This window comes from Ammodytes marinus (assembly GCF_949987685.1).
Source record: "Ammodytes marinus genome assembly, chromosome: 10".
Taxonomy (NCBI): domain Eukaryota; kingdom Metazoa; phylum Chordata; class Actinopteri; order Uranoscopiformes; family Ammodytidae; genus Ammodytes; species Ammodytes marinus.
Genome location: NC_137214.1, coordinates 10410569 through 10438362, shown reverse-complemented (window position 1 = coordinate 10438362; position 27794 = coordinate 10410569). Strand labels below are relative to the sequence as shown.

Sequence of the window (27794 nt, the reverse complement as noted above, 5' to 3'; positions counted from 1 at the left end):
TGACCTTTTGACTTCAGCAAGTGCGAACACGTTAGGGCTACACGATATGGACAAACTATCATATCCCAATTATTTTAGGCTGAATGGTGAAATACGATATATATCTCGGGTCACATAATGTGGACGGTATTGAAAAGAAACACATGAATTTTCAATAGAATCAAATCTAATGTGTTTGTGGTAAGATTACAAAAAAATCCCATTGAGAACTCCGACCACAGCACTTGATTGTGGGTCGATACACTCGAGAGAGTGAAGTGGCTTCAGTCACCTCCTGCTGATCTCGGTTTGACTAATGAATGACTGGTCGCCCTTGGAAACCAATCAACAGAAAGGAGGTTGATGGGAGAAATCCATTCCCCTGATGAATCATTTGGTGATTAATGGCTTCCCTCCATAGTGTCTAATGAATTAAATCAGTCGGATCACAAATGACTTGTTGGTGATACTGAACGTCGAGCCATTAAACCCACCAGTGGTAAATCTGATTCCCAGACTTCTTGTGGACTTAAAGCGGTCCAGCGGTTGATTTGCAGCTCATTGTAAAAACGTGTTTAGATCCAGACTAATCCAACTGAATCAGAGAAAACTGTAGATTCAGCCAAGTCTGTAGTATAAGGACAGTTGGCTGCTTTGCATCACCAGATTACATATGTTCCAGCTCATCAGTATACTGATATTATCAACATGTCAGGATTGTGCAGCTGTTGTGCCATGTGCTTATTGGAGCACGCACAGAGCCTGATGAGAAACATGTTTGATTGATCACAGTATGTAGTCTGTATGTGTTAATGTAATGCATTGATCTAGGGGAATAGTCTCTATGTTAAAGGTCTAGTCAGCGATTCTGGAGAATGCTTGTTGTCAAAAACGTTAAAAAAATAAGTGAATATCTCCTCACGATCTGTACGTGCTGTGTGTGCGCAAAATAAATCCAATGTTAATACTTTGCCTAGGCTCTGTAAATGGGTATGTTGCTAGCTAGTACCTATATCTCCGAAATAGCGTGGCCTTTTTTCCATGTGGACAATGGTTTTTTCCTTCTTTCAGGTGGGCAAGGGCACTGCTTTTTCGTCTTCGCCAATGTCGTGAATTTTGCATATATTTTTTTTCCGCTCCAACTGAAAGTATAACAGCCAAGCTGACCCATAGTTCTGTGACATGATTATCTTATTCTTCTGCTTAATGGTGCAAGTAGACCCCCTAAACCAATCGAAAGAAACATAAAATGCTGCTTTACACAAAATATATTCATGCAGAAAGTACACCCTGCAACCCAGCTTTATGTGTGCCCCTTACTACAGTCACTTCTATCTCTCTTCTGCCTTTATTTCTATACATCAAAGGATCCACTCCCTGTCTATACTGTGAATGCGCTTAAAAAAAATCCACTTTTGGAGGCGCTCCGGTGGTGTATTGGGTAGAGCGCGTACCATGTGGACTCAGTCCTTGTCGAAGTGGCCGCTGGTTCAAATCCGACGCGTGGAACTTTACTGCATTTCATCCCCCCTGTCTCTGTCTCCCCATTTCAACTCTGTTGCTGTCCATAATATAAAATAAAGCTTGAAAATGCCCCAAAAAAAATCTTAAAAAAAGATATCGAATGTTAATACATCTAGGCTCTGTAAACGGGTATATAAAGAATGGGAGTCCACCATAGCTAGCAACATGCCCGTTTGCAGAGCCAAGGCTGTGTATAAACACTTTTGTTCAAGCGTTCACACACAGTTCGGACAGGTAGCAGATTTTAACAAAAAGTGATTTTGACAACCAGAATCTCCACCTTTAACCTCACTTCCTGTGTATTCCCCTCATCCGTTTCACTTGTTCATCTTCGGCCGTCTATCTCTCCCAAGCCTAACACTTCACAGGCCTGTGTTTCTGTTTGCTGTTGATCCAGAGTTTGCTATCGTTTCTGACGTATTGAGTTCATCAGAAGGAAATTACATAATAACAAACAATGGGGGACTGTGAATCAACATACCACAGCGACATAAACAAACACACACACACACACACACGTACACGTACACACACAAACACTACAGAGACACACACACAAACATTGTGAAAATGAGTTGTGAGTCCTTTTCATACATGTTTGATTAATAGTTGAAGATATTTGGTTATTATTATCACATCCCCGCTGTGGAATGGTAGTCTCTTGTCTCTTATCTCTTTTTCTTTCATCAGCCTCTTTACTGTTTTGTAGAGAAAGACTCACTGGCATATAATCCCTCCCAGCTCCACTCACACACTCTTAATTTTGACAGAGACGTGTGCCTTTAATGTGCGTAATCATATTTGGACTGGTTGTACAATTCGACCATGTCAAAGCAACTCATTAGGGGTTGTTTTGTTCCCTGTTGAAATCGTTACTTGTTTGATACAAAAATTCTAAAGCTGATGATCTATTTTTTTACTTTTCAGGTTTAGGAAAATATGAGGGAGGCAGGATTGTTCTGCTTTACTCTAATTAAGAACAAATTAATGAATTATATAAACTATATATGAGTTACAGAGAAATGCAGTATTTGCCCACGCTTCAGTTTGGCTGTTCATTATTCTCTCAAGTGAGATGAGAAATGCAAATATTGATATGTTATCCAAATGTTGCTCCTTTGTTGAAATTGCACAGTGTGTGATATTAGAATATAGAAAAAAACTGAGACTAAATTAAACAGAGTTATTGTGTTTACACGTTGCACTTTAATGAAACAATGAGGACTGCAATACGGAATCCTTCACAATGCGACATGAACCTATTTCCATGGTGACCGCTTATTGACCTTTCTCTACTTTGCCGGTCATGAATGGTTAACCTGCCTCCACACTTTGCTTAATGCTGAATAGTATTGCTCTGTAAGGGTGTATGAGTGTGTGTGGGTGACACTGGCCCTGTGTCCCTGACAGCCCAGCACTCTCTCCCTGTGGGAGGATTAAATAGACATCTGCTGCACACTGATTCATATGTTCATGGTATACACACACTGCCTACAGCTGACCCAGGACCAATTAGTGAGACAATATGTAATGTGGAAAAAGGGTAAACGTGTCTCCAGAGAGAGTCAAAGTCCCCAATGTCAGTGGGGCTTCTGCTTTCCATACTCTATAAGACAAATTGACATGAACATACAGAGAACCACAGTATGAATTTACAAGCGGCATTTGGGCAACCAAAACTTGGTTTCGTCCATAACAAAAAAACAAATGTTTAAAAAAGTTAAGCTATAATCTCTGCTGCTTTATTACAGACATGTCTGGACTAACGCTCATCCCTAGACCCACCCAAGGACTCACCTTTTGTGTTGATCTTTGATGTTTAAACCATGGTGGTCTGTAGGGCTTATTGAAAAGGGTGTGTTAAGGCCACTCAAATGTCAATGCGATTTTTGAAGGATTTGATGTTGCTATAACTAAGGAGGATACACGGTTCACTTAATTGGTTTATGCTTGACCTTTGAAACGCATCGCATCGTAATGATCAGCAGTGGGAGTTTGCTCTGTTGTCAGTCGCTCAGTTTCCTTTCCGTCCCAACTTTGAAACACCAACTGAACTGACAAATATGTGTGACATGTAGTTGACAGCTCAAAAAAACTTTAGGCAAGATAGAGAGTGAGAGACAAAGAGAGAGAGAGAGAGACAGAGAGACAGAATCATTTCTCCTCATGTATTAACATTTTAGTAAACTGCTTATTTATTGATTGATTTAATTGTTGAGGCAAACAATTCTACATCATGCATTTTTTGGTCCACCCACGTTAGTTTTCCTTTCACACAATATACACAGTTAACTCGAAAACAAACGAGAACCCGACTCTCTAGCGTATGCTCTGTGTACCTGTTCCTGACTGTGGCATTCTGGAGTGAGAGCGGCTGCACTGTTATCATTCAAAATATCAGCCATTTCCTGACATTTACTTTAACATTTACCATTCACACAGAGGGTGGAAATACCTGCTGTCAAACAATACCGCTCACACAAGCTTGAGTCTATGGTTGACAAAACAGTATATTCACACTGGAATTTACATGAAGACTTTTCCCACTGAGCCGTGACACCATTATAACAGGATGCGTCTCTAGCCATGTAAACACACTTCACTTTGTACGCTGTGTGTCCTCCAGGTCAGCTCAGCCTTCTTCCAGCATCAAACCCTCAATGTTATTTACTACTGGCTTTCTGCATCTGCATGGTCCCATCTGTATTGGTTGGAGAGTTGCCCTGAAAAAGTCTGTTAAGCCTTTAGCAGAGTGACGGAGAGAGACAAGAGCAGGGAGAAAGAGTCCTTGGCAGCGGATTGCGGTTTTAATGTCAGACAAGACCAATGTTAGAATTAGCACTTTGACTATTTCATTCTCTGGTTCTTTGCATATGGGCATGCCCAGCAGATTTGTGAAATTGTGATTGCTATGCATTATCCAGAGAGCCCCAGTCTAAAAGGGAGGATTACAAATGTCAGCCAGGCAGTGCCACATTGTCACAGCCAGTCCAGAGGAGCACAGCTGGCCCCCAGGCAATCAGAGGACACAATGGAAAGACATAGAAGGCAATTTTTAGATTTTCAGGTGTTGACTACTACTGTCCGTTTGCCTAATTAGATTACATAGGGAACGAGCAGGTTGCCATGGGAACAGTTTTTGGCAGCAGAAACAAAAGTAATTTGTGATGCTCTCTGATTGTTTGGCAGTAACAGCCAGAAAACAAAAGGCTCAAAAAAATCTGGCGCTTGCAAATTGCCAATCAACCTGATTAGACGTGACATTGTGTTTTCCCGGCAGAGTGTTTGTCGTTCGTTCCATATTTCATCACTTCAACTCAGTGAGCCCCGTGTCTCTCTGAAGATTATGCCGCCTGTCACGCTCTTCATTTCTCATCGGCCCCATCTTTTAAAAATCCCTTAACTTGGTCGCTGCTTCTAAATACATTCTCATATAACAATCTTTTTGATCTGCGCCTGGAGGAGCTAAAAAGTATCTGTAAAGAGAGAGAAACCGATGAGAAAGAGAATCGGATAGTCCATCGAAGTAACAGCGCAATAACACCTCAGGTCTCTGTATTAAATGGAGTGTGAGCCGGGGCTAAGAAGTACTATTTCATTTAGTTTGTAATGTGCTAAGGGCTTGTTGCGCGCTCTCTGGGCGTTCTTTAAACATTGTTTACCGCTCTGATTTGAATGGCTGGTTGGTCACATCATAAAAAGCCGCTCAATATCCACGACCCCTCGGCTGCAGCTCTTATCTGGCTCTCTCAGAGGCTCGCAGTGTTGGGTCTTAACACATAAATGGAACTATCAGCTGAAATGCACACGTACGTGCAACAGTGATTTCATGCGTCACACACATACACACACACACACACACACACACACACACACAGGCGGTAATCAATGATACCTGGAGCCTGCAGAGACGTGGTGGAAGGAGATACACAGTCACACCGAGGGTGCTGTTAATTTAATGAACAGGTGAAGCCAATCATATCAGCAAAGCAGTAAAATGTCTGTTTATAATGGAAAAAAGGAAATGGCATGGAAGAGGAGGCGCCGAGGAGCGATTGGCCATGAGAAATGGTGATTAAGAAAGGGTAAATGTTGGCAGATAGTAGAGCCTCGATGAGTAGAGGGACATGTTACTGCCGTACACTACACTACACCAGTTGAGGAAAATCAGAGACAAAAACCAAGAGCAAACATCGGAGCAAAACAAAGCTGTGAATCAATGGACTGCAGTGTAGTGAACACTGCTGAACAAGCGGTGGAGATACAGTAGATCTCATAGATGGAAGACTGAACGTTTTTTGGTGTGTGGATGTGTGTGTGTGTGTGTGTGTGTGTGTGTGTGTGTGTGTGTGTGTGTGTGTGTGTGTTTTGATTCTACCCTTTGAGCTCAACATGGAACATAGTCTCCAGTGATCAGGGTAAATTGGGATAAGTAAACTTCAGAGGGTGTGTGCAAACTGCCTCCGCTAGCTGTCATAGCAGGAGCCCTCCGGCTAAAGGCCAACACGCCAAAGTGACAGTGGCATCAGAGTGTCTCGAGGGACGTGGACAGAGATACAAGGATAAACAGACAACCGAGCCTACAAAGAGCAATTTGCCTGCAGAGAGGATAACTCAGAGATAAGACAGTTGTCCAATAACGAGGGGGAGATAGGTCCAGCAAAGAGAAAAGGGAAGAGTGGAAGAATAATGAATAGAGGGCATATTGACAAAACAAAAACTAAGTTGGATTAGCTTTGTTTTTCTGCCTCCCAGCTCATTTCTCCTTACACCTTTATCCTGCTCAGTATAACAGTTCTTGCTCAAAAGCTTTGCCTGTGAATAAATACAGGAGATGGATGAGTTAGGGAGTTAATGTTTTTTTTCGATTGCTAAACCACAGTGGGCACAACTGGAACGACAAGTGCAAAACTCTAACTACACTATGCACAGCAGCGATTCACGTGGACCAAACTCTAGATCGGTTTTCATTGCTTAAACACAATTTTCAAAACTTTACACACTTATCTCATGGCTTAACCACAGCCTGCACAACACTGTGGATTTCTAGCACTTTGTTCAAATGCTGACCCACTGCTGTCACAACTGTAGACCACACATTCAAAACAGAATGGATATCAGCCTAGTGCATTTCAAACACAAGTGATTGCAATTTCAACTGAAACACTAAGAAGGTGTCTTGTTTTAGAATTGTTAGGGAACATACTGTATATACTGTATAGGGAAAGCTCAAAAATAGGAAGACAGGTTGTTGGAGGGAGAAGAGAGGGCAACACTGATAGACCCTGTTGTGAATCATGGTCTCTCATTGAGAGAGGCAGGGTTGAGGGTGCAACAAAAATCTGCAAAGTTGCATCTGTAATACGAATTTTCAAGCAAACAAAAACGTAAGAGTTGCACCCTTACAGTAAATGACAACATCACAGGAATTGATTTCTGTATTACAATTATAGAATATTTACACAGATACATACTACTTTTGGAAATGTTATCAATAACATATACATAATATGTATCTATTGAAGCAATTTCTGATTTAAATTTATTTTTATGTTTGTTATAAAATAAACTATTTCACGTGAAAGAATTTCACTCATTCATCAAAGAAAATATAACGCAATTCGTGTGAAGTAACTCAAATGATTCAAACTGTAAAGATTAAAACTGTGTAATTTGTGTATTGGGGTTTGATGCTTGTGTTTCTACTCTGAGTGTGTTCTGAGTGACAGTATGTGTTATCTCAATGAGGCTGGTTCATAGTGTTTGCTGCAATGAGCCTATTTTGCAGGTGATGTGAACTGCTCCAGTGAATGTTGGTAGTGCAGACTGTAGTTAGAGTTTTGCACATTGAGCTACAGTTGTGCCCACTGTGTTTTAGCGATCGAAAAAAACTGTAATCATCACAGGGTGTTAATGTCACAGCCTACAGACAGACATGACAAACTTCTTGTACCTCCGTGTTTTGGCTGCCGTGCTCCCTCCCTGAGGCTCTTCCACAACTCACCAACAGTGTCCATTAACACACAGACATAAAAGTGGACTCAATCTTCTCTTCTAACACGAAAAAGCAAATTTAACAAAATGCCTATTACTCCAAGCATACTGTATATGAACTGTTTTAAACATTTAGGTTTGTTGTTCTTGCTTATTTCAGAGCGAGAGGCCAAACCCGACACATATGGAGACCCAGGAACTAAAGCCCACTCCAGCTCTGCCAAGAGGACAGCACAGGATGGTGAGTTCAGGCAACAACATTTTAAACATGAAAGGATACATATTTCCTATTTTATTTTGTGGCTGGAGGAAATGGCTTCATCCAACATAAAGTGCAGTGTTGGTTGACACTGTTACTGCTGATTTTGGCTAATCTGATTTAGCTCTAACACACTGTACATGATGTTGGGCTTTAATGCTCTCAGTGCTGATCTATTTCTCTGATAATAGTGAGATTCACAGTCAAATAATTAGCAGATAACAGGTTTTAAGAGAGACAAACACTTTGATGTTCCACAACAGATTGCCTTTACACTGAGATTAGGATTGTTCTGCTGTGCCGTCTCAGCTGCACATCCCATAAAATGCTGGGCATAATACTGCAGCGTTTAGCACAAGTTAGTTCCCCGCCCCTGTCTCAGGTCGTATGCAGAGATCTCGGTATGGAAGAGAGAGATAACCAAGCTCTCAGCTCGTCAGCTGAACCAGATAGAGCCATGGCTAATGCACACAGGATGATCAAAGCTAGCCCCTTCAGCTCCCCTTCACTAACATGGAGCTATTTCCAGGGTTAGTTGGAGTTCTAACGTCATGCTGCGTTAGTGCAGGCTAACATGAAAATTGGAAAATGAGATTTTGCAACTGGGTAGTGATGTAATGTTTGTGCTTGAAGCTTAGCAGAGTTTAAGCAGCTGTTGTGGGTGTAATGGGCTGAAAATGTAATCCTGTAATCTTGTTTATGTTTACCAAAGGTGACATCAAATACACTTAAATCAGTTCTTCTTAGTAACCAGAAAGAGACCATGCTTTTAATAGAGTTGTATAGTAATATGGAACATGTATTCAGTTTTTTTTTTAACAGTTTTTGATGATGTCCATATTATTATGCGACAATAGAATGCACATGTTCAAGCACATTGGCATTACGATTTTTTATCTACAGCATGAAATGTATTTTATTTTATAAATGTATTTGTATCTAGCTTTTGTGTATGCTGCTGTATTAATTAAAAAAGCTGAAGAAGAAAACATATAATCATCATCTGAAGGAATTTCTTTATTGTTATACATTTTTAAAGTGCACAGAAGTTGTGTGGGCCTTGGTATGAGCCACATCTTCACTGACTTCTTAGCTAAAGCAGTTCCTTGACTGCTACTTATTAAAATAATTTACCCAGAAACAATCAAATAATCCACAAGTTATTATTCATTCATATAACTTTTGACACAAAACACCCATAAGGGTGTACATATGGCCGAACTGAGTCATTTGTTGTAAGAGCATTCACGTAAACAAGTAGAAGTGACTGCCAATGAGCCTTCTCCTTGTGGTAGATGGCAAACACATTTGGCCTCGACAATACTCCAGAGTGTGTCTGAAATTATGACAGAGTATGCAAATGCAAATCTAAATGGAAAATCATGGTAAATCAAATGCATGTGTATTGTGACTGATGTAGATATTGTGTTCTCTTTGTAAGGTAATTAACTAATTACATATGCTTTGATTGAATTCAATAGGAGATAAGCTGTGTGGCGCCATACAGTAATCCACAATATCAAAGCCTTGTTAAATCTACATAGAGATATGCAGCCATATTGTGCTGCTTTGAATAAGGCTGTATAGCATCGCTTTCTCAGCACAGCTTCATGTACTTGAGTTCAATCACAGATGTTTGGGTCTCTAGTGAAGGCTATTTTTAGTTATTTTACACTTTTTTTGTTTTTGATGATCTGCTCTGATGAAAGTGTGTCAGTATGTCTATCTTTCACTTTTCATGGAGTGTTGCTCTCTTGTAGAAAGCTGCAGAAGCGTGAACATGTCAGGCAGTGAATTGTGACCGCCAGAAATCTCAGTAGCCCATGTAGCAGTGTAAGTGATTCACTGGTATTGACCCCTCATGTGCTATACGGTAGGACTTAATTAATTGAGTTCAGATCAGAGTCATTTGCCACTTTTACTCTATTTTAAAAGGGCTCACAAAGGCAAACAAACCTTACTCAATGTACCTTTAAATGGAGCAAATTGCGAGATTTTGAATCCCACTCTGACTCTCCATTATTTATTCGTCTAGTCTTAGGCATAATTTACTCTACGCAGTGTTGTTATAGACTTGCTCAGAGAATGCATTCAGTTCAGCACACAGGTTTTGTCCTGTACAGAAAAAAAAGTCTAGTGAAAGAGGAGATTGAAAAGGTGTTGAAATTGAAATTCAGATGAACCGAATAGACTCCTGTTTTTCAAGGGTTTGTCACCTTACTGTCTGCTTGAGGTAAAATAATTCTAATGGAGTCACACAGCCATGGTGTGACATATCAGGTGCTGTTGTTTGGAAACAATAAAATGGAGAATACAAGTGGATAGTAACAGGAGAGGAGAGTAGATGAAGGTAGGGGGGATTCAGGGCTCTGATCCACTCTAACTCATTCATGCTTACACACACACACACACACACACACACACACACACACACACACACACACACACACACACAAACACACACACACACACCCTTCGGTTTAAGATTAATGAATGCCTCAGTCTAGGACGGTGCAAAAACATTTAATTATCCGTGACACTGAAGGTGAAGCAAGGGGCCAGATCTGTCATATGCCTGTGTGTGTGTGTGCGTGTGTGTGTGCATGCGTAGGCTATGTGTGTGTGTGCACTTGTGGGTGGGTGCATGCGTGTGCGTGTGTGTGTGTGTGTGTGTGTGTGTGTGTGTGTGTGTGTGTGTGTGTGTGTGTGTGTGTGTGTGTGTGTGTGTGTGTGTGTGTGTGTGTGTGTACATATGTAAGAGCCAAGGAAAAGCAGGAAGAGAACACACTCTGCCCATGAATAAGAGAATCAGGCTGACTTAAGGTCAAACTGACAAAAAGTCCTTGTCTGGCAGCCGCATATGGTCACTTAAGAGCCCACTTAAGACCACTTGACATCGTAAAAAAGAAATCTTGAATTAATAAAATAAAAAATTCCCTTCCTGCACAGTGCAAGCCATTCAGTCCTTCAACTATAGCCAAAATGACCTTAGCCATAAGCATCTCCCGAGTTTGATTCTCCTATAAAATAATAACAATTATATATTTTGCAATCAGCACAGTAATGCACATTGAAGTGAACTCTTGAGTCTTGTCTGTAAGTGCACCACTTTCAGCCAGACTGAAACATCTCAACAACTTTTGAATTAAATATAATTTGGTTAAAGACATTTGTGTTTCCCTCAGGGTGAATTTTATTAGCTTTGGTCATCCTGTGACTTTCCATCCATTATCATCATCATGTCAAAATGTCAATGTTTCCAATGCTTTGGTTTATGTCCAAATACCTTTGAAACTGATGTCATTCCCATCTGCCTCAGCTGTACTCTGTGTATTGGTTTAGTGTAGAGAAAGACTAAACTAAGATGGAGAGCATTATACCTGCTAAGCGTCAGCATGTTAGTATTGTCACTGTGAGCGTGCTGATATTAACATTAAGCATAAAGTGACGTTGTGCATAAGTCCACCGTCACATAACAGCTGGCATTTCTGCAGACCTGACGATGTGTCAGCTTTAGTGGAAAATGCACATACATCCCAGGGCTTTATGAATCTGCTTCCTAAACGTACAAAGATGTGACAAGAAAGGAGAGAAATATAACAGGAAAAAAGAGAAAGTTACTGATGAGTTCTGGGATCGGTCTGTGGTTGTGCTCATTGTAAACACACTTCCACGGTTTGTGGGTTCATCTTTTAGCTAGGTCTGTACTGTCTGGCATATTTGCATGATAATTAACATTTGTTTCTGTCAGAACACACCATCTGGTCTTGTTCAAATCTGGACACTTGGAATGATCAATACAGACAGTGAAATGTGACAAAAGTTGAATGGGCATTCCTGTAAAAGCTCACCATTAATGTTTAATTTCATGTAGCCCGACAGATAACGTGTGTTCGAAGAGAAAGCTGTGTTAAGCCACATACACTGACTTGTATGCCTCTGTGAAGACTTGCAGTCCTGCTTTTAACTGGTATTAGAAGCTTGTTTTCAGCTCAGCTCCTGTTCTTTCTTTGTGGAGGTTGGATACTTATGGACTCTCCTATGTCTTTATCAGGCATTGTGTGTGCATGCGTGCGTTCGTGCGTGCGTGCGTGTGTGTGTGTGTGTGTGTGTGTGCGTGCATGTGTGTGTTCTCCTCCAACCTAGCCAATTTTATGCATATTGTAGCCTATTTTATTTCTGCTCTCTCAGTTCTCCACTATGATGATTAGAAACGTAAACACACCTCAAGCAGGACAGGTTATGTATAACTTCATTAAGAACGTTACAATCAGCAACTTCTACCTGAAATTAACGTCCTCTTTTCTTGTTTCTTTTTTTTTGCGCATGTTGTCCTTAAACAAATCTTTTCCTCTTTGCTTTGATGCTGTCTTCAAAGACTCTTTGATTATTTGCTTTCATGGCGTTCCCCTTAAAAATGCTCCGCTGGCAGAGAGAGCGTTAACAAAACATCCTCTTCAGGGCTGTTTCACAATAAAGTGTGAGTGTGTGTGTGTGCTGTTGTCTGTGCGCGTATAATGGTTGGCTTGGCAGTGATGAATATTCACTTTGTAAGTGATAGTCAATAGCCCTTCTCTCTCCAGAGATTTCTTACCCCTAAGCCACTGCGGTTTCTTCTCTGACATTCTAATTGAAATGGCCTGTTTATCTACTACTCCATTCCTCAGTTACATCCACAATAATATGATATGCCCATGTTTTCAGAAATAAATTTTATGGATGGTGACTCCGTTCTATCGCTGCGTCCTCCCAGAGGGCCCTCTCTTTGCTTTCATCCCTACATCATTCCTATCTGTCATCCCTCGCTCCATTGTTAAACAGTCATACCCTAAGGTACTAGCAGAGCGAACATTTTTATCTCTTCCTGATCAGTTCATCTTTCTTGTTTTCTCTCACTCCATCTCTTGTTGTTCTCTGTAGCCCCCCTCCCCAGATAAAGGTGAAGAAACACCTTTTTAATTAGTTTATCAAAGCTGGAAAGTGATGTGTCCTTTGGGTCCCTTTGTTTGTTTCATTTCAAACTTGTTTATTTGCTATCAGAAACAGAAGCTAGGGAGAACAAACATGGGCGCACATTGTCGATAAAGAGGCGCACACATACACAAACACACACACACATACATACACACACACACACACACACACACAGATCACTAAAACAACCCCCTGGACTCATGTCTGGCTCGGCAGCAATTCATGTGAGGTCACACTCTTCTCTCTGACAGGGCTTGTTGGCAATGTGGCCTCTTCTATTGAACTCTGACTATCTTTATTATCCAATCATTGCACTCCACCCTGGCATCCGTCCAGTATTAGAGGACACAGGACTGTTTCCCTTTCCATCGGTAACCAGTTTGTCCTGTAGGTATATTAACGGGTAAAAAAAGAAAAGGCATCTGCTTGGAAGTGTTGCAGCGATTTAATGGCCAGAAGAAAGAAATGTTCAGGGTCGGATGATCAGGGAAGAAGGATTTTTCTTCGCACACTGTAGATAATACGCTGCCATATTTGCAGCTTCCCTTAATGAATAATAGTGCAATAATACAGCAAGACCGAACCACTAAAGCAGTTAAACAGTGATTCAGTGACAGGCTAAGTCTACATTTTCCCCTGTGACGGCATGGATCAGAACCCTGGTGGACTCAAGGCGAGTGTCGCCAAACATATACCTCATATACTTTAATCTTAAGCAGGGTTTGGGACTGTTTTAACATAAATGCATCCCCACTTTTCTGCACGCTGGTTCCCTAATGCATTCAGCTGGTGCCCCCCCCCCCCCCCCCACTTTTTTTTGCACACTTAAATCTGCCTACGGTATCCCATTGAGAGTATCTGTATAAGCATTATAAAGCAGATTTTGATTGAATGACTATCTGCCATGTTCACACACTTACTCCAAATAAGTACTAGTTATTAGTTTTTGTGGAGGCGTTTTATGGCTCCATGTCAATGTACCCTCAGTACTCATAGGTTAAGAAATATACATATTGCTGGACATGCAGTCACACATATATGTTTAATAACTACATGGTTTGTGCGACTGGCAGGTCAAGTCTAAAATCAGTTAATCTTTCATGAAGAAGAACTTTCTTCCAAATTCAAATATCCAGCATTATGGCTACTGTATCAGAAATGGGAGAATTTATCATGTGTAATGTCAATTGTTTGAGGGCGTATTTAAATCCTCTTCTAGCTCTAGCTCTTCTCTGACTGGCTGGGTTTGCCTTTGGCTATCTGCAGGCTAGGAGCTTTGTAAGGGAAGAGGAAGGAGAGGAGAGGGAGGTGATGGAAGTCAATACAGTATATGAACCTACTCTATAGCTGTGGTAGAATGGGCAGGGGGCAGAAGGGTGCTAGACTGATAGTTTTATTGCTGCACTGCCAAACCTTCACACACAGAAAGTTGTTGACTTGTAAGACATTTATTAAAACAACAGCAAAGTAAAGAAAAAGCTAAATGCATGTGAAACACATTTAAAAAACAAAACCTCTCATAGCATTCCTTCGTCCATTTAAATGTGGTTTGCTTTGGAATATATTGACTGGTGAGACCAGCCTGATCTTGCGGGCACCGAGAGAAACAAATGTGAAGCTTGAGATATCAGACTGGTCTCACAAGGCTAATGAATACAGTATACTGTATACATCCATAGACAGAATATTGACATAATTTTCACATAAGGTTTATAAAGATGACTTTGATCTCATGTTCTGTCTAGGGCTGTCAAATTAACGCGTTAATTTCGATTAATTAATCACAGAAAAATTAACGCGATTAAAAAAATTAACGCAGATTAATCGCACTTCTATAATGCCCTTTGACCCGGTGCAAAAGTGGTGCGGAGCTGCAGCTGTAGCTCGCCGGGCCGGGCGCGTGGGTTAAAGGGAGAAAGGTAAAGAGAGAAGCAGGGGAAAGGGGCCGACTCGAGGGCTCTATGGACGGTTTATGGGATGCATGAAGGTAGGAAGACATCTTACTTAATTCTCCGCAGTGTCCGTGCATTATTGATTTAGTGGGTGCAACAATGTAGGCTAGGTTCAAAACAGTAGGCCTATCTCTCAATCTTCCTCCAATTTTGTTTGCTAGCTGTCTAGCACCCGCCCCGCGTGTGTGTGTGTGTGTGTGTGTGTGTGTGTGTGTGTGTGTGTGTGTGTGTGTGTGTGTGTGTGTGTGTGTGTGTCAATATTTTTGCCTATGAGTAGGCTACGAAATGGTGGCAGTGCAGCGCTGTCTGTTGTGGGAGATGGAAAGTCGAAATTTTGTCTGCTTGTTTTTTTGAGAAAATTCGGCGCTAGTTCATGTATAAAGCTGGCTGAGGGGAGGAGACAGAAGTTACGAGAGACGGAGAGCAAGCGCGCGCGAGAGAGAGAGACAGAGAAACAAACTGTTGTAGGCTATACAGCTGTTTATAAACAGGTATAAAAGTGTCATATAAGTATGCGATTAATTTAGATTAATTAATCACAGAGCCTGTAATTAATTAGATTAATTTTTTTAATCGCTTGACAGCCCTAGTTCTGTCGGATAAAGCTTTTTGTGAGCGATTTGTAGATCATTAGATGCTGCATAACGTTTGATTTCACAAGGGAATACATTTTCTTTTATGTACGGTACTTGCTACTGATCTCTGAGTGTATTGATCCCCTCCTCTGTTTATGAAACCAGATTGGACCAGATGGTAGCTGGGTTGATCCTAGGAGCACCAGAAAAGACATTCAAAGCATGCAACAATACAGCAAAGAGGTCCATGTCAACAGATTTAGACAGCCCAGATGCAGCTTGGCACTGATCAAGGATATGTTGGTCCTAAAGACATCTGTCGAACAATTGGACATTTCTAGTGTTAATTGTATCATATAAAAAATGTTATTTCGGCTGAAGATTATCATATCATGGAAAAAAGACCATATAGGGTCATTTAAATTTGACATCAGTGCATTTAGAAATGTAAAGTTTGTAAGTTGTATTCACAAATAGAGCATAGGTTTAGTTGCATTAGCTGAAAGGCATCAGCTGCTTCATTCATGCTTCACCAGCTGCTTGGCTATCAGTTGACTAGTAACATCCAATTGTCATTAGCACTGCTTTCAGCCACAGCCATCTCTCACCAACCCCACCTCCTCCAAATGGCCCCTTTACTCTGTGCAGGCAAAAATTGACAACCGTGAGAGAGAACTCGATGACATCATTGTCCATCGAAAAATGGTGTTCTTAAATCATGCTTTTGAACACCAGCATCCAAATTTAGAGCTCTGACATCCAAAGGCTGAATCAAGATTTTGATTGGTCAAAATGAAGGACCAAAGCATGTCAAAGTGACATTTCTCTGATGGCATTAGTTACCTTATAATGTTAGATGGATGTGACATTGAGGATAACCTCGTAGGGTTGTTGTTATGCAAAGGTCTATAGGCGTCTTTGAGTGTGGATTTCATGTTCATGCATGTGTTAGGGGGATTAGTTCATCCTCATTGCTGCTCAGATTCTTTGAGAGTGTAATAATTACATGAACACATCGTCAGCATTTGCAAGTGATCTGTTGTTGTGTTGTGCCCTGGCTACCCTGAACTACTGCACTACCAACTTTTCCATCTGTGTCACCCCAACAGAGTGGTAACCCATCATCAGTCAACCACACGTATGGCCAAGGACAATGTCTAGACCAATCTGTATAGTGGTGTATGTGTTCAGAACTGTTGCTTACAAACCATCACTGTAACATTACAGAGAACGCACAGGTGACTTGCTTCTCCCCGTTTCATACTCCCCTCATCTGCTACCAATTTCAAAGCCCTGCGTCGTCACTGTTTTCTCCATAAAGCAGTGTCTGATGAATAATCATAAAATTTACTCCACGCATTAACACACACACACACACACACACATACGCTGGTATGAACCCTTTGCACTTGTTTATTTGGCGGCGTCTTATCAGCGGCAGACAACCTTGGTCGTTTACATAAATCAATAACATTCTCAAGGTAGCGATGTGGTTGAGACTGTGCAAAGGAGTTTTCACTTGGCACTTAGGAATTGAATGGTTATGCAATCAGGCATGTCAAGTTATATTATTCATGCATATTGACTTATATTGGCACAAACGGAGGAGAATAAAGTCATAATTATGATTAGACAGAAGAGTGGGGGAATGAAAGGAGATGAGAGAGACTCGTATCGAAGTGAAAGAGAGTGTGCTGCAGTGCTCCCGCATTACAATTGATTGGCTGGTTTAACCGCCAATGCTGCTCACTCAAGCTTTAAATGGATGGATAAAACTTTCCGTTACCCAACACTGTCCTGTTCGATTCTCTTCCCTGCCTCCCCCTATCCCCAGCTTTATCCAGTCATTTTCTCGTCTCCTCTATCATCTTATATACGATTTGAAATTCCGACCATCGTCGATAATACCCCAAATGACCTTTTCTTATGAGAATGTTGAATCCGTGAAATGGTCTGCATGCAATGCTTTGTGTGTTTGTGTGTGTACTGTGTAGGTGGATAAACTGACTTGCTCATTGGTGATGTGTGTGTCTGATTTCTAATTTGTCTGAGAGCAAGAGGGTCATGCCGCTAATCGTAAATTGTATTCCAAATCCTCTGTTAACCCTGATACGAGTGTTTCCCTTTTCCTCCCTCTCCTCTTTCCTGTCTTACTTCATCTCTCATTTCCTCACTGTGATGAAGTCATTTTGCAGCAAAGTGGTGTAAGATGGGTTTCCTCCAGCTCTGATAGACAGAGGTGAGGACAAGCTCAAATAAACAGGCTATCGCTATAGAAACACACAGCCGTGCAGACACCCATCATGAGGATGGTTGACATATCATATCTTTGTATTCTAGGGAATGTGAGGGGACACACAGGGTTGGTTAATGTATGTTTATATATCTGTGTATGTGTATTACAGTTGGTAAGTAAACATGTGTGTTGCTAAGTTATGATATATGTGTGCAGTGTTCTATGAATCTCTTCCCTCGAGACTATCTAAGCACCATCTTTACTGTGTGTTCTTTCTTATGCCTCTTTAAGATAAAGCAAGCTCTGCCAAATCCCTTGACAGCTCCAGATATGTTCAGAGTTATGAATGTTGATATGTGTAGGCGTTCATTCATTCTTATAGGAGGTTGTTAAGATTACAGCATTACTGAGTGGAGGCAAGAAAACCGTCATCGCGTCTTGGCTGATTTAATGCTGATAAACCAGTCTGTAAACAGCAGTGCTGTGTGTGTGTGTGTGTGTGTGTGTGTGTGTGTGTGTGTGTGTGTGTGTGTGTGTGTATGTGTGTGTGTGTGTGTGTGTGTGTGTGTGTGTGTGTGTGTGTGTGTGTGTGTGTGTGTGAGTGAGATCAGGTCAAAAGCGAGTTGATGTTATCAGCAGACGCCAGCTGTGGCTCAAACACAACCCATTAAGCCCCTAATGGAGACAAGGCCACGCTCGTTGTATGATGTTAGCATCCACATGCTAATGACTTGTACCTAACGCTTTGATCTATACAGTACACTCTGTGCTCAGTCTTAATTCACTTGGGATTTAAAGTGATTTATTTGTTCGTTCACCATGGCGATACGTGGTCTCTGAATATGCTCGTTTCATTAGCTTTGCCAGTTTTTGTTGGTATTGTTCATTATAAAGGATTTTCGTTGGTTTAATGCTAACCTGGAAAAGCCACTCCGATCGATATGTTTACCATGACCGCCAGTCCACACTCCACTGCTTGATATTGGCATTTCCCTCTCTTTATTTGTACTAATGGAGGTAACTAGTTAACTTTGGTTCGGGAGCAGGGAGCCACTTTGACCTCATTTGTAATCAACTGACAGTCCTGTGAACCTGGTTAACCCAACCTGTCCTGCTTGTCTCAGGCCCTCTTTAAACAGTAACAACACAATTTAGTCCAAGTAAGTAAGCAGTAAGTTATTGAGACCACACGCCACTTTAGCTGGTGAAAGATGTGTGCTCTGCTGGCTTTTCTAGAAACTAATACACTCATCACCACCGGTAATGCCTGGGACACGGCCTTCTACATTAAAAAACACCATGTATGGCGCACAACAGTTAAGTTGCTGTTAATACAAAAAGAGCATTTCCTAAGGCTATGGCTTCACATTAAAAGCATGTCACTGGCCAAACGTGAGTTGACTTTTATTTTGAAGCAGAAAGGAATAGGAAGGTTTTGCTGACACAGCCCCTTCACAGCTCTGCAGCGCTTCAGTCACTAGCAGCATGCCTTTTGTTTTCACGAGTTCTACTCTGTGAAAAAAGAGGACAGAAGGCTTGTTATTTGCAATATGTGTAACCCTGCGCTCACACCAAAAGCTTCATGAACTTTGGTGGCATTATTTTCGGTTACGGATTGTTTACATTCACCAAATTGCACCACAAGAATCTACTAGGCTACAAGTGGCACGAACAAATACTGGCCTGGCATGCGTACTACAGCTATTTCGGCATGTTTTGCGGAACCGTGTGCATGAAGAAAGTTTTCAAAACAAATGAGTATAAACGTGGAAGTTTTCAAAAACGTTAAGGAAAAATATTTCCGTTTTCAGCAATCTTTAAAGGTGTAAAACTCCAATTCAACATGTAAGACATAAAAAGATTCAAGTACACACACACACACACACACACACACACACACACACACACATACACGGACACACTTGTTCTTAGCTCAGCTAGTACTTTAAGTGCTGTAAAGGAAACCATAAAATTCCACTGTGGACATTAATGGGTTTATGATCTCCATCAAGCTCACACTCAGCTCACCTCCATTTAAGTCTGTCTGCTCTTGTGTGGGCTCATAATCTGCTCTGGCGACTAAACTCCTGATATTGATCCCCCACACTGAGCCTCCTCATTCAATGTATCCATGCAAGACCTGCCTGGACGACTTCCTCCCCCACAATTATCCAATCACATCCATTCATCCCTTGACAGCTCCCGGTACTTCCTAATTTCATTACACCTTTTAACTCACAACCTTTAAACTCAGTTTGCTAGTGAGAAAAGCTCTTGTCTCTTTTTTTTTTTTTTTTTTTTTTTTTTAACCTTTATTTATACAGGTATATCCCATTGAGTCCGGAGACTCTTTTACTGCCACTGTGACTTTTTTCACCTCTTGTTTTCTCTCTGGGTTTTTGCTGTTAGCGTATACTGTGAAATGACACAATGCTAGAAGTCAATGAGCTGTTTTGAACCTTTTTCACCCCTGGACGCCAGCCAGCTGTGCCTGGCCGCCATGGCGATAATGTCACAGCGGAGATTGATTTGGAAGAAGACGGGGTAGATGCTCAGAGAGAATAGTCCTCATTAAGCAGCTCACACTGTGGAAACACTCTACGTTTACTTCATATCTTGTACCGTTCTTCTTCCCCGTCTTTTTCTCAAACTCATTATTTTTGTCTGCCTGCTTCACTTAGTAGAATATAAGAATCTGCCAGCTGGAAAAAAAACAAAATAACAGCTTGATGTTTTTACCGCATCAACTTTCTACTTCAGCACTACATTGTGATGATTTTTCTTGCTCTGCAGGTTTCCACTAGCTTATTTTTAGCTGCTCTGAAATGAAGTATATCCCTGATTTCTCTCCTAGATACTACCAAGGACCCCTGTCTGAAGGTGCGATGCCCCCCTCACAAGGTGTGTGTCAGCCATGACTACCAGACGGCCATCTGCATCAATCACAGGCAGCCAACTCACAGGTAAGAACAAGTAATGTGGCATTGTATTGATCAGTGCTTTTACATTGCATTGCTTTACTTAAGGGTTGGCTGTGGCTCAGCAGCTTGGGCAGGCTGTACACTATGTGATCCATAGCTCTAAAGATACTGAACATAAAATTGTGTGTTTATGTGAATGGATGATTAAGCTAATTGTAAAGGAAGTTCGATAAAAGCACTGCAGCATAAACATACATCTCTGAGACACACAGACAGAAGCAATGTAACAAGTTCTGCAGCAGACTTCTGAAACATTTCATCACTTAAAAATTCTATTTATATGCAATTCTCGAGAAATAAGAAAATGTTATAAATACGATACAATATTACGCTTGCTTGTTGATTGGTTGAAGAGGGCCCCAAACACATTAGAGTTGATTCAGAATCAGTTTGATTTACAAAAGAACACATAAACAATGGAGTTGTGTTTGCTTGAATGTTATCCCTCTTTAATATGGAATTATAATTGAATTGAACACCTGCAACTGAAAAATTACTATGCAAAGTTGCTTGAGTATGCTCAGTATGCTTAAGACCCTCTGGGCAAATTACACCCAGCAGAAACATGCAATGAGGTGTGTTATGTGTTAGCAGTGTGTAAGAAGCTAGTGTGCTTCAGTGACAGACATTCAGACACATATTGTCAACACCATATAATTATACCTAAACAATCTGTTTGCTCTTTAGACTCATATCATCACCCAATTACTTTGTGTTTTCAACCTTATTATGTTGCAATTCTAAGGTTTTCAATTTCTCAGTTCAGGAAGCATCTCCCCCAGAACATATCTGAATGCTTTTCGTCTGCTGTTGCTTTAATTAATTTCCACAAGTCATTAGCTTGTAAGATTCTAGGTTGTTATGCCTGTCTTTGTTTTGTGTTGTTAAAAAATCCTATTTGCTGCTTATCAGCTGTAATCTCGATTGTCTTTACTGCATCATGACTCACTGAAGCTTTCAACCAGGGAATCATTTTATCTACAAGTTATATTAGTTGAAGCTATTGGCATTCAGTGTCCTCTTAGAGGGCAAATCCAGCTTGGTTGCTCTCACAATGTTGCGAACAGGTGTTGATAAATACAGTTAATGAACATTATGCTGCTGCATGTATATCAATGAGATGAATCATCATTGTTAATTGCTGCGAACAAAATGATCTGTTTGAGGATGCGCTGTACACACTTTGTATCATGTGGTGTTTACAAAAATCCAAAAGTAATTCTAAATTTGTTTTCTACAAATAGGCTGTCAACACAAAAGTCCTGAACATAACTTATTCTTGTTAAAATGAATATAGTTTTTCACAGACTTCCTGACTTCCCTCATTAGTCAATGATGTTTGCCTGCAGGCTCAGACATCTACTTAAGCAGCAAGCTATTATTCCAAAAAAATATTCTAGAGACTTGCAGTGTTAATTTGTGTGCACCATGGTCCTGCTGTGTCAAATTACAGCCTTTACAGATTAGAGCAACGTGGAAACTCAGCAGGGTGTTGAAGTACAGTGGTGGAGGGAGAGAGAGAGAGAGAGAGAGAGAGAGATTAATCACTTTCTTGCTTCTGTTTGAGGTTAATATCAGTCCCCTCTTGGCATGCCGGCAATATTTGCCTTTCATGCACTAACTTCTGTGGCCTAGAAAATCTGGTCCTTTAAATCACACTTTCTACTCAAGCTCATTTTGGTGCTTCACCGCATCTATGCAAAGAGTGCTTGAAATCAGAAGAGGCAGTGAATTTGATGGGAAACTAGATGAGTGGAAACATGTCAAAGTACCTACAAGTATCATCATGCCTCCATCTGGCATTATTTGCCAGAACTGTTTTATTTATCAATGCAGTGTGCAAATCTAATCTGCAGAGTCAATGTGTGTGGCTCAGTCTTGTGAGTGGGGTATTTTCTCCGATTTTACATACTTCTATAAATACCTATTTCAAATGTGCAAGAAGATAAATTATACCAAAGTGTTTTATATGGAAATGTTCAGAACACATTAGGCCTTTGTTTTCTGAGGTGTACTTATGTCCTAGACCATTGTGTCTATAAATAATTGGCTTAAATGCTGAAAAATGAATTGCGATTTTTTAAAAACCTGGAAATTTGTGTGAAAGAAGAACCTTTAGTCATCCTGTTGAGTTGTTTTGGCTCTTGAAATTGCTTCTCCTAAGGCTTAGCTTCAAAACATGTCAACGTGGGGAAAAATTAATGAATAATCAACTCAAGACTCAACTCAGTAGGACACCAATTCTGTTAGTTTGAATAATATTCCTGCCTGAATAGTTATTACTCTAAATGTCCCTCCAACATAAATGCATGAGAGTAAAATTGGAGAGAATGTACTAAATACAATTTAGAATTTCCTGTATATGCAGGAGACCTGGGCTATGTTTTACTGAGAAATGAAGAAATTCAGATTCATGACTGTGAAATGAATTACAGTTTTTCACAATTGCTTAAACACATTTCCTGATAGACTACCTCACTTTTTCAAAACCCTAAACACAAATCTCAAAACTCAAACACAAAATGCAGAATTCTTCACCTCTCTTGCAAAAGCACACTTTACCCTCAAAACAATGTTAACTCTTCACTAAATGGTGTTTTCTTTTCAAATGACAAACACACACATCATATGACTAGACATTTCTAGCAATCATTGAACACTGGTGTGCAGAATGGAAAACACTATAGTATAAATGCAAAACACTATATGAATGCTTTATCAGTAGAATTATGCCTTTGCATGTTCATACACTTTCATACACTTTCAGTAACAACAAATACTTTACGTTTTTTGCCAAATGCTAACACACATGTTGCAGAATAGTGTATTTTGCCATTCCAAACAAACACAATGAGTAGGTAGGACTGCAGTTCAAGCAATTCAGTGTATCAGTATAAACTAAGAAACAATTACAGTAAAATTAGGGAACAATGGTAAAAAAAAACTGTGTTGTAAGGAATTGGGTGGTTGGATTATGAATCCTTTTATGGATACCGCCTCCTGTTTGCGTCTGGCCACATCGCCTCATCAACATCACACTCAATGTCATCCTTTGAGAAGCAACAGGGAAATGATCACCTGATATCCAGTCTAAATCTCCTAATTATGGAGCGACTCAGGTTGGGCTGCACTCTCTGTCCAGGCTCCCTCATTGATAGGCCATGATCTATAACATAGTCCACTATAGTGTTCCTGTTGTATGTGTCTCCTTCTGTTGCCTTCTTTGTCCTCGTACTCCTGTCACTCTCTCTCCTCCTCTTCCCCTGACTCTTACTGTCTCAGAAAGGAGCTGAGCTCACCTGTGGTCTATTTGTAGTGCTAAGGTTTAGACTGATTCAATTAGTTTAATTTTTGTGTGTTGGAGAATTTCAAACACAGTGCAAAGCATATATCGTGTTTGTAGGGTTGGTGCTTTGGTTTACGGCATAGTTACAAAAGTTAGAGGTTGTGATGCTGTGGTCATAGCAGTCACTTTTAGTGTTTACAGTATTCGGCAAAAACTGTATTTGTACTAAAATGTGCAGTCTACTGTAAATCACAGCAAACAGGAGCTCATCTCTGACCCTTCTATAGCTAACTGCACAAAAGCCTTTTGAGTTTAGAAATTTGATTGGCAGTGTGTTCTGTGTGAATAGATACCATGAGAGAAAATTCAGGAAGAGTGTGCAAGATATAGAGAATTGTGTGTAGTGTTGTGAATAATGTGTCTTTTGGAATGAGAATATGAGTCTAAGTCAGGAAATGTGTTTGGAGTTCAGCAGAAGTGGTTAAGCAGTTGGTAAATTAGTTTCAGCGTGCATATTGTGTCTGATGTTCCAAAAAATGTGTTTGAACAATTGTGAAAAACTGTAAGCCATGAGATAAGTGTGTAAAGTTTTGAAAATTGTGTTCAAGCAATGAAAAACGATCTAGAGTTTGGTCCACATGAACCGCTGCTGTGCATAGTGTAGTTAGAGTTTTGCACTTGTCGTTCCAGTTGTGCCCACTGTGGTTTAGCGATCGGAAAAAACTGTAATGACTCCCTTAAACACCTTGTTTTACATAATGTGAATGTCTTGCAGCCCCAGACAGGCTGCAGACTACAATATTATGTATGGAAGATACGTATACATCTAAATAAGATTTAGCTACAACTAGTTATTAAAAACACATTGTATTAAAAAGAAGGGTAGGGGTGTGCTTAAAGTTTTTAATTACAGTTTTTTTTCGATTGCTAACCCACAGTGGGCACAACTGTAGCTCAATGTGCAACACTCTAAATACAGTCTGCACTACCAACAGTCACTGGAGCTGAACAGTTCACTTCACCTGCAAAATAGGCTCAGTGCAGCAAACACTATGAACCAGCTTCATTGAGATAACACATATTGTCACTCAGAACATGCTCAGAGTACAAACCCTAGCGTCAAACCCCATTACACAAATTACAAACTTTTAATATTTACAGTTTGAATAATTTGAGTTATTTCTTTGATGAAAGGGTGAAATTATTTCACATAAAATTGTTTATTTTATATCATGCCAGATTTTTTAGGAAAACAAAAATAAATGAAAATCAGAAGTTTTCTTCAATAGATACACATTTTGTATATTTTATTGAAAACATTTCCAAATGCAGTATTTATCTGTGTAAATATTCTATAATTGTAATACAGAAATCAATTCCTGTAATGTTGTCATTTACTGTAAGGATGCAACTCTAAGCTGTTTGTTTGCTGGAAAATTCGTATTACAGATGCAACTTCAGATTTTTGCAGATTGGGTTGCACTCTCAACCCTGCCTCTCTCAATGAGAGACCACCCACAACAGGGTCTATCAGTTTAGCCCTTACTGTATTTCATCAGACATTACAGCTCTATGTCTTCTAGGTCTTCCTCCACACATCCACACTCTCACTGCCACTTTTCTCCCTCCAACAACCTGGTCCATTTCCAAAAAAATATATATTTTTGAGCTTTCCCTTTATACTGTATATATATGTTCACTAACAAGTCTAAAACAAGACATCTTACGTAGTGTTTTATTTGAAATTGCAATCCGCAGTGTTTGAAATGCACTAGGCTGATATTCATTCTGTTTTGAATGTGTGGTTTACAGTTGTGGCAGCAGTGTGTTAGCATTTGAAAAAAGTGCTGGAAAACCACAGTGTTGTGCAGGCTGTGGTTAAGCCATGAGATAGGTGTGTAGAGTTTTGAAAATTGTGTTTAAGCAATGAAAAACGAGCTAGAGTTTGGTCCGAATGAACCGCTGCTCTGCATACTGTGGTTAGAGTTTTGCACATGTCGCTCCAGGTGTGCCCACTGTGGTTTAGCAATCGAAAAAAACTGTAACCAGACAACTGACCAGACAAGAATCATTTAAAATAAATAATCTTCCAACAGTAAGTGAGACATTGTGTGGGAGTTTGTAGATGTAGATTTTAGAGGGTAGATTTCAACTTTTTGGAATAGCCCACCTGTTCACTTCAATAGCTGTTGTTCATTTGTTGTCGTCACATTAGTTTCTCTGCAAGGAGTGTGTCTGGCTCTAATTTCTCCTCTGCTCAATGGATCAGAAGGCAGCGGGGTGTTCAGTGAGAGCACTTAGATAGAAAATGGTGGGAGATCAGGCTCAAAGATAATTACAGTCGTTATTGAAAAGGCCTCAATGGACCAAGCAGAATTCACTCTGCTTTAGCTCACCCTGACAACCATTAACACACTCAAGACTCAGCTCAGTAGGACACCAATTCTGTTAGTTTGAATAATATTCCTGCCTGAATAGTTATTACTCTAAATGTCCCTCCAACATAAATGCATGAGAGTAATATTGGAGAGAATGTACTAAATACATTTTAGAATTTCCCGTATATGCAGGAGACCTGGGCTATGTTTTACTGAGAAATGAAGAAATTCAGATTCATGACTGTGAAATGAATTAATGTTCCCCCACTCTCTGTCTGTCTCAGCGTGAAACCCAGGAAGGGCAGTGCAGGCCACAGGCACAGGGCTGAATCGGTGGCTCGTGGGAAATGTAGGGTCTGCTCAGCGATTCAGTCTAGTCCAGTGTGTGGCTCTGATGGACACACCTACTCCTCCAAGGTGAGACATCCCCTTTCCCAGTTGCCTTTTTTAAGTTAAAGTTTCACTCCCTTCTTCCTCTCTCTCTCTCTCTCTCTCTCTCTCTCTCTCTCTCTCTCTCTCTCTCTCTCTCACTAGTTTATACTCTTGCCTCACTTTTAAGTGTGTCATTTCATTTTTCTCTGTTTCACATCAAATATTATCGATCAATTATTCAGCTTGTTTTCACCCATTAAAACAATGACAGACTTGCTTCAGGACATACAACACAACTTGAAGAAGCTGCTGAGCTACGTACATAATTTATGGTGTAAATATTTGGAAGAATCTACAGTTATAGTCTTCCTTTTTCTTGATAGATATTAATATTGTAATCGTCCTCATCTTATGTCACCCTTTCACTCCTTTTACTTCGCTGTCTTTCTTTCTCCTGCCTGCACTGCTCCCACTGCTGCCCTACTTTATTTCATCTATGTATCGACTCCTGTCCTCCTCCGCTGGGTCGATTTGAGCCGTACTTTTATCTGTCTGTTATGCAAATGACTTAGAATAGGGTCAACTATCAGAAGTCTTTTCAGCAGTTAAACAAATCATATCTGGACAATTTGGAAAAGTTTTCCAAACTCCCATCTTATACTTGAGGGCTCGTATTTAAAAATATAATGTGTAGGCACTTCGCTATTTAGGAAATATCATAGGAAATGAATATGGGTCGTTTTTGACCCGCAGTATGTTGTACATTAGAAGGGGGTTTTCATAGCTTGTGTACCAAAGGGTTAAAAATTGCAGTGTCTCAGTCAGTGACATTCCTCACACATAAAGTAAGGATCTTTGAGGAGACAGGATTAACTAAAAGAGAGGGAGTTCAACTGTGGTTGGGTTTTCTTATCCAGGAGGCTTGATGTCCATCCTTACATTTGCTCTGCTCTGCTCTGCTGGAAAATGCAGGGTTAAGCCTCAAACCCAGAAGTACATGAAACAACCTTTGAGTTCCAACTCCTTATGTATGAGGAAGCTGGGACATAGGGAACCTTACCTAATGACCTATACCTGCCTGAAGCTGTGCCGAGGAGGAGAAGAGTTGAAGGAGAAAGAGAGAGGAAGAACAAAAGGAAGGGGAGGGCATGGAGAGTGTCTCTGCTCTCTCAGGTCATTTAGTGGGAGAGGTTCAGTTAGCTGCTGGAGTGATGGGTCCCTGTGGCCCAACTTAAACTCTGCTCACCAGTCAGCTGCTGGTCTCAAGCTTATTCATGTTTTATT

At 40.5% G+C, this 27794-nt stretch overlaps 1 protein-coding gene across 1 annotated transcript in view; it reads left to right on the top strand.

Annotated features, from left to right (window-relative positions):
- Nucleotides 1-27794, top strand: part of LOC307256287 (testican-1-like) — a gene marked incomplete at its 5' end in the record, with an annotated part of 103375 nt that overhangs the window by 55394 nt on the left and 20187 nt on the right. The window contains 3 exons of the mRNA XM_080035200.1: nucleotides 7658-7738; nucleotides 20348-20456; nucleotides 26423-26555. Of these exons, the coding sequence (XP_079891326.1) occupies nucleotides 7658-7738; nucleotides 20348-20456; nucleotides 26423-26555 (323 nt within the window). The remainder of the gene's footprint in view (nucleotides 1-7657; nucleotides 7739-20347; nucleotides 20457-26422; nucleotides 26556-27794) is intronic.